This window comes from Chrysemys picta, chromosome 19 (genome assembly GCF_011386835.1).
Source record: "Chrysemys picta bellii isolate R12L10 chromosome 19, ASM1138683v2, whole genome shotgun sequence".
Taxonomy (NCBI): Eukaryota; Metazoa; Chordata; order Testudines; family Emydidae; genus Chrysemys; species Chrysemys picta.
This window is the reverse complement of record NC_088809.1, coordinates 17,039,894-17,056,431: the sequence shown is the minus strand read 5'-3', so window position 1 is coordinate 17,056,431 and position 16,538 is coordinate 17,039,894. Positions and strand designations below refer to the sequence as shown.

Below are 16,538 nucleotides of genomic sequence, written 5' to 3'. Positions count from 1 at the left end.
GGAGACAGAGGACTTCAGTTAACAGTCTAACTTTGTATAATACTTATAACTTTTATTTTTTACATTATCTTGCATACTTGGCTGCATTTTGGTTATAGTTAATATCGTACTTGTTATTTAAACAATTGTTCATTGCCAAATGTGTGCTGGTTCACCTCTACCCCGATACAACACGACCCGATAGAACACAAATTCTGATATAACGCGGTAAAGCAGTGCTCTGGGGGGCGGGACTGCGCACTCCAGCGGATCAAAGCAAGTTCGATATAACGCGGTTTCACCTATAACACGGTAAGATTTTTTGGCTCCCGAGGACAGGGTTATATTGAGGTAGAGGTGCATTTAGACATGAAGTAGATTTTTGTAACAAAATACCTCAGGTGCATATTAACAACTTAATGGTACTCCGATAATATATATGAGATACCAATAGTAAGAATAATGGCTTGTTTTATATTGGTATAAAAGCCCTTTTTTGATGTTCAATGTTATGCTATTCTGGATTTCAAGTTGCTGGTTACAAGTTGCCCACAATGAAATGTATCCAAGCAAAACCCGAGCTATGTAATTATATTGTTTTCCATTAGATAAAGGCCACAACCAACTGTGCAAGAGACGAAGGATGAAGTCTCAGACATATCTTTGAGTTTTATGGCTTTTGTCAATTTTTTGGCATTAAAGTGTAGTTTTTAGTGTTTAAAAGTAGAATTTGTAATTATCATAGCTCAAATCATTATGTATTGACCAGTATTCCAATTACCTCTGGAAATCCAACAAGTACCAATAAGGTGAAGATATTGGTGTGTTTTAGCTGGAAGGGCAGCTGCTTAATACAATGATCTGTGAAAGCTGCAATCACACTATGCCACTGTGCAGAGGAGTTCAAAGCTCGGAGAATATCCGCCATGGAGCACGCCCAGTCCAGACCTACACGGCTGGAGAACAAGGTTCGACAGTATTAGGTGGTTTGACTGCAGACTGTTACACAACTATTCTCCCTCAAAACACAAAATCACTATTACATTATTTCCAACTGTCAGAAGGTCTTATTTTTTCATAGCATCACTTGAGGCTTTGAATTCAACAGAAATATGAATGCTATTAATTCCACTCATCATTAAATCATTTAAAAAAAATCATATTGGCCTGCCATCTTAAATAGGATCAAAGGCCACAATGAATAAAAAAAGTTGATAGAAATTCAAGGAAACACATGGTCTTGCTAACTTTAATTTAGGACTGGAAATTTTTTTCCCTTCCTTTACTTCTCCTTGTACATGAGTAAGACAGACTTGGGAAATCTTTCTTCTAGATTTAATTTGCCGATTATTTAATATTTTGATATAATTGGATGCCAAAATATCTTCACATAATACACAGGATTGTGTATTTCCTTGATTGATGAATCTCTAAGACCAGTAGATTCTCCGCGTATTCTATCTTTATATTCTGCATGCTTTTCTAATTGGTTTATTAACCTTTCCAATCCCTCTTCCCAAATAAAAAACCTAGAGTGCAGAATAATGCTTAGCACAGTATTTAACAAAGCATGCTATTAACCTTCACTCTTCAAGAGTGTTCTACTTCCACTTAAGGTACTGAAGACTGTACTTTCAAAGAAACTTTACTCTCTCTCCACCTTGCTAGACCCCTCTACAAAGACAGCTCCCTCTATCCTCCACTATAGGCCTTAACTCCCTATGTTGGTTCTTTCCAGCTTGACCTTTAGATATGACCTACCTTCTCCTGGACTGAGGAACATGTTGGAATTAGGAGGATAGGGAGACAGGTCACATCAAAAGTTTAGGAAGTAGGACTGGCCCTTGCTCTTCTCTAAACCCCAAAATCCTAACCTCTTCCACAACAGTGTCCTATATTAGCCTCTGAAAATTACCCATCTCCCATTTGATAGCATCATGCGGCATGACCCTAAGAGATGTTGACTTCAATGGGAGCCCTGGCTAATACGCACTTCACAGGACTGGGATCAAGAATTAGCCCAGATCAGGTTACACTCCTCCCCTACTCCTGTTGAGCATATAAAATCAAGAATTATCTTTATAGGTGAACATTAAAAAGCACCTGTCTAAGCATACGGCTCCCAGACTGAACAAAAGATGAGTAGTCTTCCAGCCTTCTGGCACTGTAGACCCATCTCCTGCTGCAAACAGGCTGTGTTTGGCTGAAAGGACCTTTGTCACTGCAGCATCGACTTCTGCAGGCATAAGTCTCAGAATTAACTGGCCCAGAAGACCCAGAGTTAAATGATAGGTTTCATTTAAGTGGCCAGCATTGGAGATTACAACCTGAAACATCAGTGGGAGGATCTGTTCCAGGTTAATCAAAGACATTGTGCATCCCTGGGAATAAGAAAGAAAAATCTCATTAGAACAGGAAACATAGCAAAGCCTTTAGTCATAGTTATACAGTATAATGAGGGGTCGAGCAGAAACTTATTAGTTACTCAGTGTTCAGAAACCGTCACCTTTTTGGCTGAAGTTTTCCAGACTTGTATCTACATAAAGGGGGAAAATTTGAGGGAAAGCTATTCAACCAATTCTCAACATGAGGGAGTAAAGAAAACACAATTTTAAAAAAAGTTAAGAACTTTTGGCATGTAGAAAGTTAAATCCGGAATGGAAATAGCTCTGGCTGAGAAGATATTTCCATTGTTAAAGAAAAAATTGCTTTTGATTTGAGAGTTAAACACCTATAAAAGTCATACGGGATATAGGCAGTGAATTTTTTCTAGCTAAGCTTACCAACTGTGCACCCAGAAAAAAAACAGAGACAAATTAACTGCATAGTGATAAGTCTACTCATTGGTGCAAATCAATAGGGACAACCAGAACTGGGGGAAAAGGGCTCCAAGTCGCCCTTACAAGCTGTTTAGGGGATGGGGCCTGAGGCTTTTTCAAGCTGCTTTCAGTTATGTTCCTTTTATATTGGCAATACTTTTCCCATAAAATAGGATTGGGGGTGGGGGGGGAGGAGGAAGAGAGAGAGACAAGGAGGGGAATTTACTCTGTGGTAAAACCTGGTGCATAAGCCAAGAGCAAAAATGTTAACACCAAGTTTAGTTGGGCTGATTTAAAGTTAGACAAACAAATCTGAACTTTACCTGATGGTTGGTGGTTAATTAATAATGTAACTAAATAATGTAATAAAACACTTCAACATTAGCATTTTGACACAAGCTAGCAAAAAGGAGGAACTAGAGTAGCTCTTCCCAGCCTCTCCTTCTCCCATTACATCATTTGTTTCAGCTTGAATTTTCCCCATTTTTCTCACAAATCAACTAGTTTCCTGGGGGTAGGGAGGAAGGGTTTGTACTTCATTCTTACAGATTTGAAAGGTGGTAACATAGCTGCCAGCAAGCCAAGAATCCTCTTCTGAGAGCATTCAGCAAAGACTTGCTCCTGGCTAGGCATTAGAGCCTTCTCTGCCTGCTTTTGGGATGATTCTTCTGAATTTTCAGCATCTGTGTTTTAAATAAACATGAATTTAAAAACAGTACAACTGTAGAACATAAGTGAAAATTTAATATTTTAAAGTCTGAAATAGTAAGTATAAATAGACACACAAAGACGATGGGCTTGTCTACACAGTGCATTAGTGCACACCAGCGGGCTGTCGGTTCTAGACCACACTAGCATGAGGTGCATCCTGTGTGGACCCTGCTGGCTTGCACTACAAGTTCCTTAAAGTGCGTTAATGTATAGTCTCATTTCAAACAATACAACCTTAATGCATCTTTATGACAAGCCCTATATCTAGTAAACTGGCTCAGAGACAGAGACTTTAAAGTCACATCATTCTGATTACCATCTTGTGTATCTCCTCTTCCAACTTTATCAACCTTATTTCAGAAGCTTTTGTGTCTTGGGCTACTAAAATTAGACCACTGCTGTGTATACAATCTGAATGAGTGGAATCCCAGCTTTTAAATACTGCAAAAAACATTTAACTTCCCACTTCACGGGTTCTCAAGAATACGGACTGCTAAAACTATACCTGATTTGAAATGAGTGGGTGAGTATAGCTGGAAAAGACAGATTAAATCAAAAAGTTTTGCTTTTAAAGCATGGGTTGTGATGAAGCAGGATTTTTTGGAAGTATTTTTATGTATCCTCTGTGTGCTTCAGTTTCTCCCTATATTGGGCACTGCTACCCAGTGTGGGAAATAGGCTTAAGACTGCTTTCAGGGCTGACCAAGAGACACAGGAGAGAGACAGATATGTATGTCCCCTAGCTATCTGAGTGGACTGAATGGGTCACTAAAAGGATTTACCGAGGCCAGCCCATATCAACGGAAAACCCAAGATAACAACGGAAAGCCCCAATCACCAGCACATTTGACACCTAGCAAACAATAACCCAGAGGAAGGAGCTTATCTCTGCCTTTCAGCAGGCCCTGTCCAAAGAACAAAGGACAGAGGTGATCAGCAGGCGATAAAAAGAGTTGGTTTCTAGAGGCTGGCTGCTCTCTCCTGGGACTGACTCAGGAGGTCTGAGAGAGACAGAGCCTGACATGGAGTTCACTACAGCATGGCTAATGAACTGCTCCGTCTTGACCAGAATGGACTACGCTTTAGCCTTTATTTCTCTAGGCTAACCCAAGGACTTCCAATACTGTGTTCCAGTTGACTTATAAACCCTACTCGGTTTTGAAAAATGTTGCTTGGGTGCCACTGCAAATACTTGCTGAGGTGCATTCTTGAAGTGTGTATAAATCTTTACAGGAGTCTACCTCAATGGAACTTGCTGGGCAGAGCTCACAGTATTGAAGCAGGAGTACCAGAGCTCAGAAGCTTGAGTCGGGGAGGCAAGGAGGCTGTGGGGCCTACCCTGAAGGAAGGAGTGGGACTCTGTGGGGGTCTGCCACACTGAAAAGGTTCCTCCAAGAGACACTGTGTAAAACAGGGGTCAGCAACCTTTCAGAAGTGGGGTGCCGAGTCTTCATTTATTCACTCTGATTTAAGGTTCTGCATGCCAGTCATACATTTTAAGGTTTTTAGAAGGTCTCTTTCTAGAAGTCTATAATACATAACTAAACTGTTGTTGTATGTAAAGTAAATAAGGTTTTTAAAATGTTTAAGACGCTTCGTTTAAAATTAAATTAAAATGCAGAGCCCCCCCGGACCGGTGGTCCAGGGAGTGTGAGTGCCACTGAAAATCAGCTTGCGTACCGCCTTAGGCACGCGTGCCATAGGTTGCCTACCTCTGGTTTAAAAGCTGGGGTGTAGCACTGTGACGAACTGGGACTGTTCTTAATGTGGTCTTTGAATGCTGAGTGGGGAGTATTGGCTGGGAAGGCAGGGGAGCGTGGCTAGGATGGTCTGCATTGGGGGATGGGAGACTGGCCATGAGGGAGAATACGAGCACGTAACATGAGAACCCAGGAAGGGGTTAGAGGCCAGGTGACACCTTTGCCCGGGGAAACTGAACAAAGGCTGTGGGAGGGGTTGCTGGAGGGGGGAGTTTCAGAGCTGGCTGGTGGAATGGCTGGGAGGGAGACGGGGCTCTGACCCCCCAAGGGGCTGTGGTACCCTGGGACCCCAAGATGCACCTAATTGGGGGGGGATCCTGTTGTCTGTGCCTGCAAGACCTATCTTGGACTGTGTTCCTGTCATCTAAATAAACCTTCTGCTTTACCGGCTGGCTGAGAGTCATGGTGAATCGCAGGAAGCCGGGGGTGCAGGGCCTTGTGTCCCCCCACACTCCGTGACAAGCACTGTTAATCCATGATATGGCAGGCTCCGAACTTGTTATCTATGAGCAGACTTGATTCCACAGCTTTCCCCATTTCCTTATCACGATGCAAAGATCTCAACAGCAATTCAAAAGGAGTAAGAAATGGGTTTGTAGAGATAATTCAAGTTACAGTTACTGTTAAGTCATCTTTCTTTCTCCTTTGAGAATTGCCTCTACATATCTTCACTCTAGGAAACCCTTCATTTCTGGTTTAGGGAGGAAAAACTGACATTATGAGAACGTTGGCTTGTAATTAGATTCTCCAGTCCCTTGTGAGTACAGTCACACATGGATAATATTGTCCACGGGATCTTAAACCTTGTTTAAATATGTTTAAAGTTATGTCTAACAAATAAATTGTATTATGCAAGAGTGCTATTAAACCATTATTTCATAGTTTACTGACCACAATTTAGTTTTTAAAAAATGTAAGCAGTACTTTCTAGATTACATACCTTAATCAATAAAGGCATCTCTATAAAACCTCTAATTTTATACTAAAAATTTAAAAAGAGACAAGATCATAGGCACAGCACAGCTTTTGATGTGCACTTTCAAGAGAACACAAGGGGAAGGAATGGACTTTAAACTAGTAGAAAAATGAAAACAAAGAATACAGGGAGGGGAAGGAAGAGAAAAAGATTTAAATCATCTCTGCAACTTAATACACAGCAAGCAGATAATGATTATATTGAATATATTCACTTGAGTAATCTAGAGAAATGGGTTTGAAATGCCTGAGAGAAATTTACTAAGCAAGAAAGCATGCTTAATCTTTGTAATGTATTAGATCCAATAGCGCTATAATTTGTATGTAGAGATATACTTTACCATAATCACATAATGTATGCAATTCAGTTTGATGTTTCAAACCTACTGCTAGCTATGTGGTAATCTGTACAAATTGAAATTCAGGTAAAATGCTCTGTGGATGGGTATTCCAAAGCCATAAGATTATGAGGTCTTGATGCAGCAGCCTGTTTACTTCAACTGAATCTATTTACAAACGTACAAGATAAGGATGGACACAAAAATACAGCTGTGTATATGGGTGGAGTATGTGTATGTTGGATGAAATGGGAAATCTCTTACCTGGAAGATGTGAAGCTATGTCATCTACAGAATTAAGAGCCAGTGTCTCTGAATCCTGTCTCAAAACATCTTTCTTTGATAAAGGAGCATTAGAAGGATTGCCTTGGCTTCCTTTTTTTTCTACCGAAGACTGAATTTCATCACGAACATCTTTCCCCTAAAAATAAAACAAAATAAATATAGCAAGAGACTGAAGAACATTTTAATTCACTGAGATAAAGCCAGAGAAAGAAATTGAGTCAATTATTTTCACTTGGCAAAAAAAGTTATTTTAAATTATAAAACCCCTTCATTGATATATTTCATGCTATGTTCAAGTCTTAAGTTTCCATATGCAAAATAAAAATTACACATTTTTCCTATGTTATACGTAACGTTACATCCACAAATAAGTTTCTCTTACATGGGAAACTATTTGGCCTATGAAATCAAATTGTAACAGAATTGTAAGGCTGGGGAGGGGCACTACGTCCCTGAAAACTAATTTAAGCGCCCATGGTCCATTCAGAGGGGAAACGTTTTGTCCGTCTTTCACACAACTTTGAAGAATCAAAGTCACCTTTAGAAATGTGAGGTGACCCAGTGATGCAGGTATAACATGCCAGTTCACTTACTGCACCCCACATCACTGGAGAAAAGAATGGAAATATTTATCACTGTTGAGGATCATACAAGAATGGACATCAACTGAACTGTACTTTGGAATTTCGTAAAGAAGCAGTACTTACATTGCAATGTACAAAAGAGCCTGTCCTTGGCTTTTTATTCATTCCCTTGGCTGCTTTATCACCAGCATGGCCCTCTATAGTGCCACCTGTTGGAGGGCTGACAGAAGTGGTCTCATTCTCTGAGAAAGATTCACCTTCTGGCAACATGCAGAGGAGAGCTAAAGCTTTCAAACCTGAGGGGAAAAGATTACAAAATCTATTTAAGGATTGAATACTAAGACACGTAGCCTTTCACAACCAAAATCTGGAAGCTGCTAGCAAGAGACTCAGATATGTTAATCTATATAAAAAGGTGCCACAAGTACTCCTCGTTCTTTTTGCTGATACAGACTAACACAGCTACCACTCTGAAACCTGATTCCAGGATTGTCACTCTAAAGTGGCCAGAACCAGCTACAAACACAGTGGAGAGCTTAGAATATCACCAGGTTCACTCATCACTGGTACTCACAATCTGTTACCATCCAATTTAAGTTCTCAGCCATTTCTGGCTTTTTTATACTTTATAAATTAGACCTGTATGACAGAACAAGCTTTTTCCAAGTTTTAAAGAAAACTTTTAACTTTCAAACACATTTTACACAGAGCTGTATTCTGCCACCTTATGTTGCACTGAATAGAATCTTAGGGCGTGTCTACATTACCTGCAGCGATCAATCCGGGGGGGTGTGTGTGTGTGTGTCGATTTATCACGTCTAGACTAGACGCGATAATCAACTGCTGAGCACTCTCCCATCGACTCCGGTACTCCACTAGGACGAGAGGCGCAGGCGAAGTTGACAGGAGAGCGTCAGCCGTCAACTTACCACAGTGAAGACACTGTGGTAAACAGAGCTAAGTACGTCGACTTCAGCTACGTTATTCACATAGCTGAAGTTGCGTAACTTAGATCGAGTCCCCCCTCCCGTGAAGTCAATGGGACTGTTTCTGCAGCACCTTATTTCACATCATAAATAAGATTAAAAGTATCTGGCCAATAGTGCAGATCAAGAAACACTTTTCATCATGTCATATATTTTTCTTCCTCAGGGCCCCTGTAAACAAGATAACTGTATCCATATCCAGGCACAGTGTGTCTTCTTAAACTGAAAATTTATGAGAAGTTGTCCCAGTATATTACTCTAATTTTCTTAAGCTTTCTTTTTTTCCAATCACATGTTCCGTTATCACTGAGACTATTGTTACTCTAATAATAAGATTTCTAAATGATCAGTTATAAAACATTCTCTGTACTATTAGTGAAATGCAAAGTAGCTTCCCTCTGATATTAATATAATATATGGAGATATACCTCTCTCATAGAACTGGAAGGGACCCCGAAATGTCATCAAGTCCAGCCCCCTGCCTTCACTAGCAGGACCAAGTACTGATTTTGCCCCAGATCCCTAAGTGGTCCCCTCAAGGATTGAACTCACAACCCTGGGTTTAGCAGGCCAATGCTCAAACCACTGAGCTATCCCTATTAAGCTAGACTTTTCTTTCCTTGGAAAACTGCAAAGTGATTAATCAGAGGTTTTGCACCAGGCTCATTCTAACAACTACTGTGTTTCAATAAATGGAGGATTTGGGTCACCTTTTCCATGCTGTGCTTTCATCAGGCAGTCTCCAATGAGCTGTATACATTGCTGTTGCAGAACTCTAGCGTGACTGAGAATCTGCGAATCAAGTTTCTCTCCTACTTCATCCCCACTTGCCAAGTCTGCACAGTAGAGCGTCAAGGCAGCAAACAGCAGCCAAGAATAGTTGTGGATATAAGGCTGGATGAGTCTCTGTCGGTCACTGATTCGAATGGTCACCATCGGATATATTGTGATGCTGTGAGTGGGAAGGTGACTGAAAGAAAGGGTTTACAGTTTAGAACTTAAGTTTAAATGCAAGTTTTCTTTCTGAAAAAGAAGAAAGAATAGAAAGCATGTTTCAAAATTTCTAACTGCAGATCCTTACAAGGCGTAAACTGTCCGAGTTCCATTGGGCTCAAAGGAGCGCTGATGATTTACACTAGTTGAAGATCTGTCCCTAGAACTCCAGCTCTACAAATCAAGTTTATGTGAACCACTTTGGCGGCAATCTCGGAGTGGTGGAGGTAATAAGAAAGTAAATCTCCATAGGTGTAACGAGTGTCTTTCATGCTCATCAACTCTATCTTATCAATCTTCTGATACTTCTGGGTGATGGGATTACTTTTAGGACTACAAGGTGTGAAAGATTTGTAACCAAGTTACTTTGAAGTTTGGGGTAGGATTTAGAGCTGAAAACTTTTGCTCAACATTTGCTACTTTTCTCCTAAGGACAATAATTAGATGTTCTGGGCTCAGACACAAGTTCCCAAGGAGTGACATTAGAGTGACTGACTGTAGGAGGTGTTAATTGCTGCTGTTCTTGCCCACAAGCTGGTGAGTACGGAATCGCATACCAATACCTGTCAGAGTATTTCTTTGCAGAATAACACCCATAGCAAAGATCAAAGTCATCACACACATTGCAGTTCATCCGGCGACCTATAATAACCCCTTGGCAATGATCACAGGCATATTCCATGTTAACCATTTCATGGTCATCCTCATGACCTTTAGGTTTAACGCCACCTACGTAGAATTAAAAAAAAAAGTTTGCATCTGCAATGACCTTTAGGTACAGTATCTATCTTCCCATTCTTTTCATAATGTAATGCCAGTATATGTTTCTTGTTATTTTTCTTTTCTTTTATTATTATTGATTAGATGAGTACACATGACTAGAGAACTCTGTTTATCCCTGTAAGCAGAGAAGTTGAACTACAAGCAGCATTAGATAATCAATGGAAGCCACCACTTAATTTATAAGCTCTGACACCAAAGTTCTGCTAGTAGTTCGGTGAAAAAGGGGAGTCTGAGTTGTGAAGGTATGTCCAAGTTGCAGCAAGTGATCAGATATGCCATATTAGAGAAACTTTTTTACTATACAAATTAGCCTTACCATAGGATCTACAGTATGTTGTGCTTTATGAACTGAATGATCAATGTCATTCACATCACTTATATTCTCTTTTCCAGCTCACCATGATCCTTTCGTAGAATATTGCAATATAACTGGTTCCAATACAACCGATTGAGTTCATTCCAAAAGAAATCCACACTAATCAAATATGGTTACATTTTTGTTTAGGAGACAAAAACCAAAGATAAAAGGAAGGAGAAAAGATGTAAAGGAGAAATTTTATGTTCAGAATTCCATGCCAAATTCAAGTTCAGATGAAACTGGCAACTTGCAAGTTTGAATCCTATAAGCACTTGTGAATTCAAAATTACTCCTCTAGTTGTACTTATGTTAGTGTGTTCATTAAAAAGCACATGATTCAGATATATACTGAAAATTTAGACGGGTGACATTCAGATCAGAAAAAACAGGAAAAATTACAAGTGTTAAGATCTTGGGAAGTTTCCAAAAAAAAAAAACAAAACAAAACCAAAACACCTTTCCCTTTGCCCATTTCATAGAAAACTTTCTAATGCATGATCTGGAAAGACACTGTTTCGGCTCCAGAAGTATTTTCTGACAAGATCCTTACCTAGGAAACAAGTTTTACATAGATCCATATCATTGCACTGCAAACAGCGGTAGCGATGCCAGGGTGCAATCTCATCACAACCATCACATGATATGTCCACGTTCAATAGGTCACAGTAACGAGCAACAAACATGTGCATCTGGAACAATAAATGGACACAATTTACATGTTGAATCTTGCTTGGTTATGAGAAAGCCCTTTCGAAACACAAAGCAGAATGTTCCCTTCTGCAAGAAAGCATGATGAGATATCTACGCATGCACTTCCAAGGAGATTTTCAAAGGCACATAGGGGAGTTCGGTGGCCAACTCACAGAAAGCCAGTGGGAGCTTGCTGTTTCTCTCTTTGTGCCTTTGAAAAAAAATCTCCTGCAAGGAGCATGAAAAAATAAACAACAAATCATGAGGTCACCTTTCTCTGCTTCTCCGGGTCAGCTTGGGCTATCTTTTCATACCAGGTCTCAAACATTACATCCTGACATTCATCCATCCACTCGGAGTTTTGCTTGTAGTCTGCAATCTCATCTTCTTCACTCCACTGACTAAAAAAAGCTCAAAATTAAGTTTGAATGCAAACAGGCTTCCTAATAATGCATTTTGGGATAGTTTATTTAAAAAACTAAAATTCAGACACAAGGTGCTAATGAGACAAGATCACGTATTTCACCTAAAAACTAAAGCACCGCCACAATATTCCAGAGACCTTCCCACCCCCGCTACAAAGAGGGTTGTTAGTTTTTTTGTTTTGTTAAAAAAAAACCACCACACACCGGGGCGAACACACATCACCTGGGAAATCCAAGCTCATAGAATTGCTGTTGGGTAATTATGATAGAATATAGACAAATGAAGATTATTTCCTTCTAGAACAAACGGGCCAAGGGTAAAAGGGTAAGGTTAAAATGAATGCACTCTGAGTCATGCAGATGCGATGCTCATGCCAGAGGAGTAAGATGATGTCTATCTTGCTGGTAACTTGCCAGTAGTGTGATACTGTATGGCAATAGTCAGTTTAAAAACAAATTTCTGCTAGTGCAGAAGTTACTACTCTTTACATCTCTGTAAAGTTTTCAAAAGCACTTAAGACAATGCGACTTAGGAGGCTAAATGATTTAGTAGCTTTTGAAAAATGGGACATAAATGCTTTTGAAAATTTTACATCACCTGTCTTCAGTGTCTTTACTACTTGTTTCAAAGTTCAGAGCTCATTCTTGCCAAAAACTGTACAAAACCTTAGTTCTATATAAAAATTATAGTCTTGCTGACTTACCAAATCACGCTGTCATGAATACTTATGTTTTCTTGTGACATAGTCATAAGAAGAAGTGGTAACTGAATATCAACAAAAAAGGAAAGATCACTTGGTTCCCAGCTCATATCCAAGAGGTGAAGGAGGGATGTCTGCACGCAGGATAAGGCAGGGAGCAATGATCTAAACAAATTGGGAAAACATGACAGCTTTAATCTGAAGTTGAAGCAGTATGATTTTTGGGGAAAAGAATAAAGTATTTATCACTAAACCCTTAAATAAGTTATTGCGTGTTAAATTAAATGAACAGTAGAACCTTACTTTACTAACCCACAAGCTTTCAAAATGCCAATAGTTCTAATCATCAAGTTGATTGTCTCACTATGCAGTTTTAACAGCAAAGTGTGCTGTGGTGCTGTCTCCTGTCACTAATGCTTTGTTATTCTTGCCAAATGTGCTACAGTACATTTACTATTATTGATATACTCCAAAGTGTATACTAAGAGGCAAAAGTTACATTACATATGTCAAAATAAATGAACAAAGTGATCCAGTACTGCTGAATTTTATCCTTGTCCTTACTAATTAGCAAAATTAAGTAAAAAGTGATTTTCTATACTATAGTAGCACCAAAAAGCCCCAATAATAATTACAGCTAAGGCTAAGATTTTGTCACACATTTTAAGTAAAAGTCACAGACAGGTCATGAGCAATAAGGAAAAATTCTCGGAAGCCCATGACCTATCCAAGACTTTTACTAAAAATATGCAGAACAAAATGGGGAGCTGCAGGCTCCCCACACCACCCAAGGGGTCCCGGTCCGGAGCTCCCACGGTGGCCCAGAGCTCGGTCCCCATAGTTCCTAACTGTCAGGGGTGGTGCAGAACCCTACAGCTCCCAGGCACTGGGGCTCAAGTCATGGAGGTCTCTGGAAGTCACGGATTCCGTGACCTCCGTGACAAAATTGCAGCCCTAATTATAGCCCATCGTGTCAGACTGCATACAGAGGAAAGAATGGTCACACCATACCAGAATTTACACTCTTATTTGATACAAGGCAATAAATGTAACTAATAATAGAAGGGAAGGTGTGAGGGAGGACAAAAGTAACAAAAATAACATTCCATGTTACATAGGTAGGCTATGTTCCGTACCTGTCATTAATGCTGTTAAATCCCTTCATGGCATTGACCAAAAAGAGAACAAGCTGATAGTAGGACTCTCGAATTTCTTTGTGCAGTTCAACACCACAACCTTCCAAGTGTCCAAAATAACTAAAAGTTAAAAAGTCAGTTTAGCAGATGTAGAATCCACCACTTTACTTCACATAGCACACTTTGTTCAAATACAAGTAGAATTAGAAGCGAAGCGCAAAACAGGACACCAAACGCAGATTGTTCCTATGGAACTGTCGGAAGTATCAAGATGACTCATAACATTTGACCACCTGGCCCTGAAAAGTCCAACTCAAATAAATTTTAAAAACACACAGCAAGAAAGCAGCTAACAGATCTTACACAGCACTCTATAATGAGAACTCAGTTTGCGCAGCAAGTCAGAGGCAACCAGCTTTAGAATCTACGTAGACACATTATAATCACCATCTTTTAAGAGTTATGTTGAACACCTATCAGTCATATTTAAAATTAATTTATCTTTCCAAATCCCAATATTCACAGAGAAGCAGCTGAATGACTAAAAAGATGAGTTGGTAAAACACTAGCCATAGGACACTGCCAGAGGAAGCTAGTTCCACAACTAAGTATCTAACTGCAGATTAGCTAATACATTAATTCATGTAGAAAAGACTCAAAAGGGAAAAGAACTCTCCCAAGCAAGTATTGCTGACAGAGCAACTAAAATTAATCTAACCCAGGTAGCCTAGCTCCAGCTTAAATTCTTATTGAAGGAAAAAGATGAACCGATCCTATTTAGGAGCAGCAGTTTAAACTGAAATAATAAACAGAAAGCTAAAGACTGTGAATGTCTAAGACTATTCTAGTCTAATTTTCTGTGTTTTCTGTGATCCAGTTAGATAATTGGGAACATTTTAATAGCTATATGCTGCGGGTAAGCTGCTGAGCCCTGTTGGCATAAATAGGAATACTGAAACTAAATCTCCAAGTACCCATATTAAAATGTAAACGATCAAAATGCACCAAAGAAAGTGTGCACAGAATCTTAAATATTGATCTGGGCACAATATATGCACTTGCTCTTGTATCTGTATTCACAAGGCCATCACTTCTCATTCTTTTCACCCTGGGCAATCAGTATTGAGTCAGGGCATGTAGACATGTTATACAGAATAGTGTTAGCTCCAATTTTCTAAAAAAGATACTTACTTTGTAAAATCTTTCTGGCAGGCCAGAAGTTCCAAGAGAAAGAGTACACAAGGTGGATGGAAACAGTGCGGCTGCCCAAGAGATTCTAAACACTGGCGGATTGTCTTCAGCACTTCTAGGATACTTTGGGCTTGGGCTTTCCTCAAAGCAAGGACCTTTAAAATACTAGGAAAAACACAAACTCCCAATGACAACTTCAAAACACCCGTTCTTCAGTACCTCATAATGCAAATCAACACTTGAGAAGTTAAACAAGTTTGATGAGTTGGCACCTAAAATTATTAACTGTACTGTATATTGCCTTGAACACTATGGTAATAACAATAATGGGTTATTTACAAATATTTTACCCAAAGTCGCAGGGTGAGTGGCAGAGCCAGGAATAGAACCCAGGATTCGCAACTCCCTGTTCCAACCTCTAAACCTTGGGCTGGTTCTGGAAGAATGTCCTCTAGTTAAAATTTGCAGATTGGCCCTTTGAAGATCCCTTCTCTAACTGTTCTAGATCTGTTATCCAAGACCCACTAACTCAGCTAGGCAGTTGTAATTTCCAGAAGCAGTTCCTTCCCCATTCAACCACAGACAGGAAGTAACACCACCTCACAAGCAGATTTGATGAAGCAGGGCAAACTGCAGCATAGGGACAGTAAGGGAATGTAATCACTATTCATAATCCTGAAGTTTTATGTAAGTTAAATGAGTCAGTTTAAATATTCCTTGGCAACCTCAGGTGGGTTGTGAGCCATAAGTTTGATGCCTTGATATCAAAATATAATGGACTGTTTTTCAAGTACCTGAAATTAGAGAAATATTACTAAAGATAAAAATATACTTTATCTCATCATCTGAAAGCTCTGAAGTCACTCAACCTTAAATACGATGGACTGCAAATTTTCAAGTTTGCTCACCTTTCATGGGAAAGTGATTGATCCTTAATAAAGTCTAATATATTTTTCAGTACAGGATATTTCTCCTTCACAGTGGGCAGTGATTTAGGCTCTTCCATTGATCTAAAAGATAGCAGCCTTAGTCTTCCACGGCTGAACTGAGATTTGCGAGTTGGAGTGGAGGGAGGAGATGCTGTGTCCTCTTGCTGTGAAACTGTATTTTCAAGGGGCTTACTTTGAGATTCAGAGGCTACTTCTGTCTGGTGTGGGTCTGGCGCTTGCTTAATCTTTGTGTCAGAGTCTACCACTCGACCCCTTTCTGCAGAAGCAGGGTGAATTACTCCATTCGAAGACAATGAGTTTGCTGCTTGAAAATCTGCTTCTACGATAGAACTAGTCCTTTGACGTTTATCATCGTGGTACTGTTGCACATCCTCTACTTCTGAAGCCTCCCAGTTATCAGAAGCAAGATCTTTTGCCTTTTCTCTCACAGGCAAAAATTTTAACAACAATAAGCTCTTCTGAATACAGTGTTTTGCTGCAGTATAAAAATTGGTGGGGGAAGGGGGGGGGGGAAGGCAAGTTAGTAGAATCACCAGATCCAATCTTGTGTAATACCTTTCCTATGTAATTTAAGTAGAAATTGGCTCTTATTTTTTATCTTCTGGCCAGAAAGTCCTGGAAGTATGGTTTCCTGCCCCTTGATAGTGAGTGTCTGGATCTCCCACTATTAAGTGCCTATTCAAAATATTCACACCAACCATACAAAGCATGCAATATGTGAAGTGTCGTTACAAACAACTTTTTAAAGTGACGGTTCAACCATCAGTAAGTAAGATGATCCAGTGCACTGGTTGTTTTCTCATTCTTTAGGAAAAATCTCTGGAGACAGTGCACATCACATCAGCTAATTTATCCCTGTCCACAAACATAAGAT

General features: G+C 39.7%; 1 protein-coding gene across 2 annotated transcripts in view; it reads right to left on the bottom strand.

Annotated features, from left to right (window-relative positions):
• The window catches only part of ZZEF1 (zinc finger ZZ-type and EF-hand domain containing 1), an 81,083-nt gene that overhangs the window by 23,330 nt on the left and 41,215 nt on the right, over nt 1–16,538 (bottom strand). For both annotated transcript variants that reach the window (XM_024103465.3, XM_005284470.4), the window contains exons 29-41: nt 15,623–16,139; nt 14,715–14,879; nt 13,524–13,643; nt 12,391–12,552; nt 11,533–11,662; nt 11,122–11,260; nt 9,994–10,159; nt 9,148–9,407; nt 7,575–7,747; nt 6,847–7,003; nt 3,345–3,481; nt 2,083–2,360; nt 761–935 (exon numbers count right to left, since the gene is read on the bottom strand). In XM_024103465.3, coding sequence (XP_023959233.2) covers nt 761–935; nt 2,083–2,360; nt 3,345–3,481; nt 6,847–7,003; nt 7,575–7,747; nt 9,148–9,407; nt 9,994–10,159; nt 11,122–11,260; nt 11,533–11,662; nt 12,391–12,552; nt 13,524–13,643; nt 14,715–14,879; nt 15,623–16,139 — 2,579 coding nt within the window. The remainder of the gene's footprint in view (nt 1–760; nt 936–2,082; nt 2,361–3,344; nt 3,482–6,846; nt 7,004–7,574; nt 7,748–9,147; nt 9,408–9,993; nt 10,160–11,121; nt 11,261–11,532; nt 11,663–12,390; nt 12,553–13,523; nt 13,644–14,714; nt 14,880–15,622; nt 16,140–16,538) is intronic.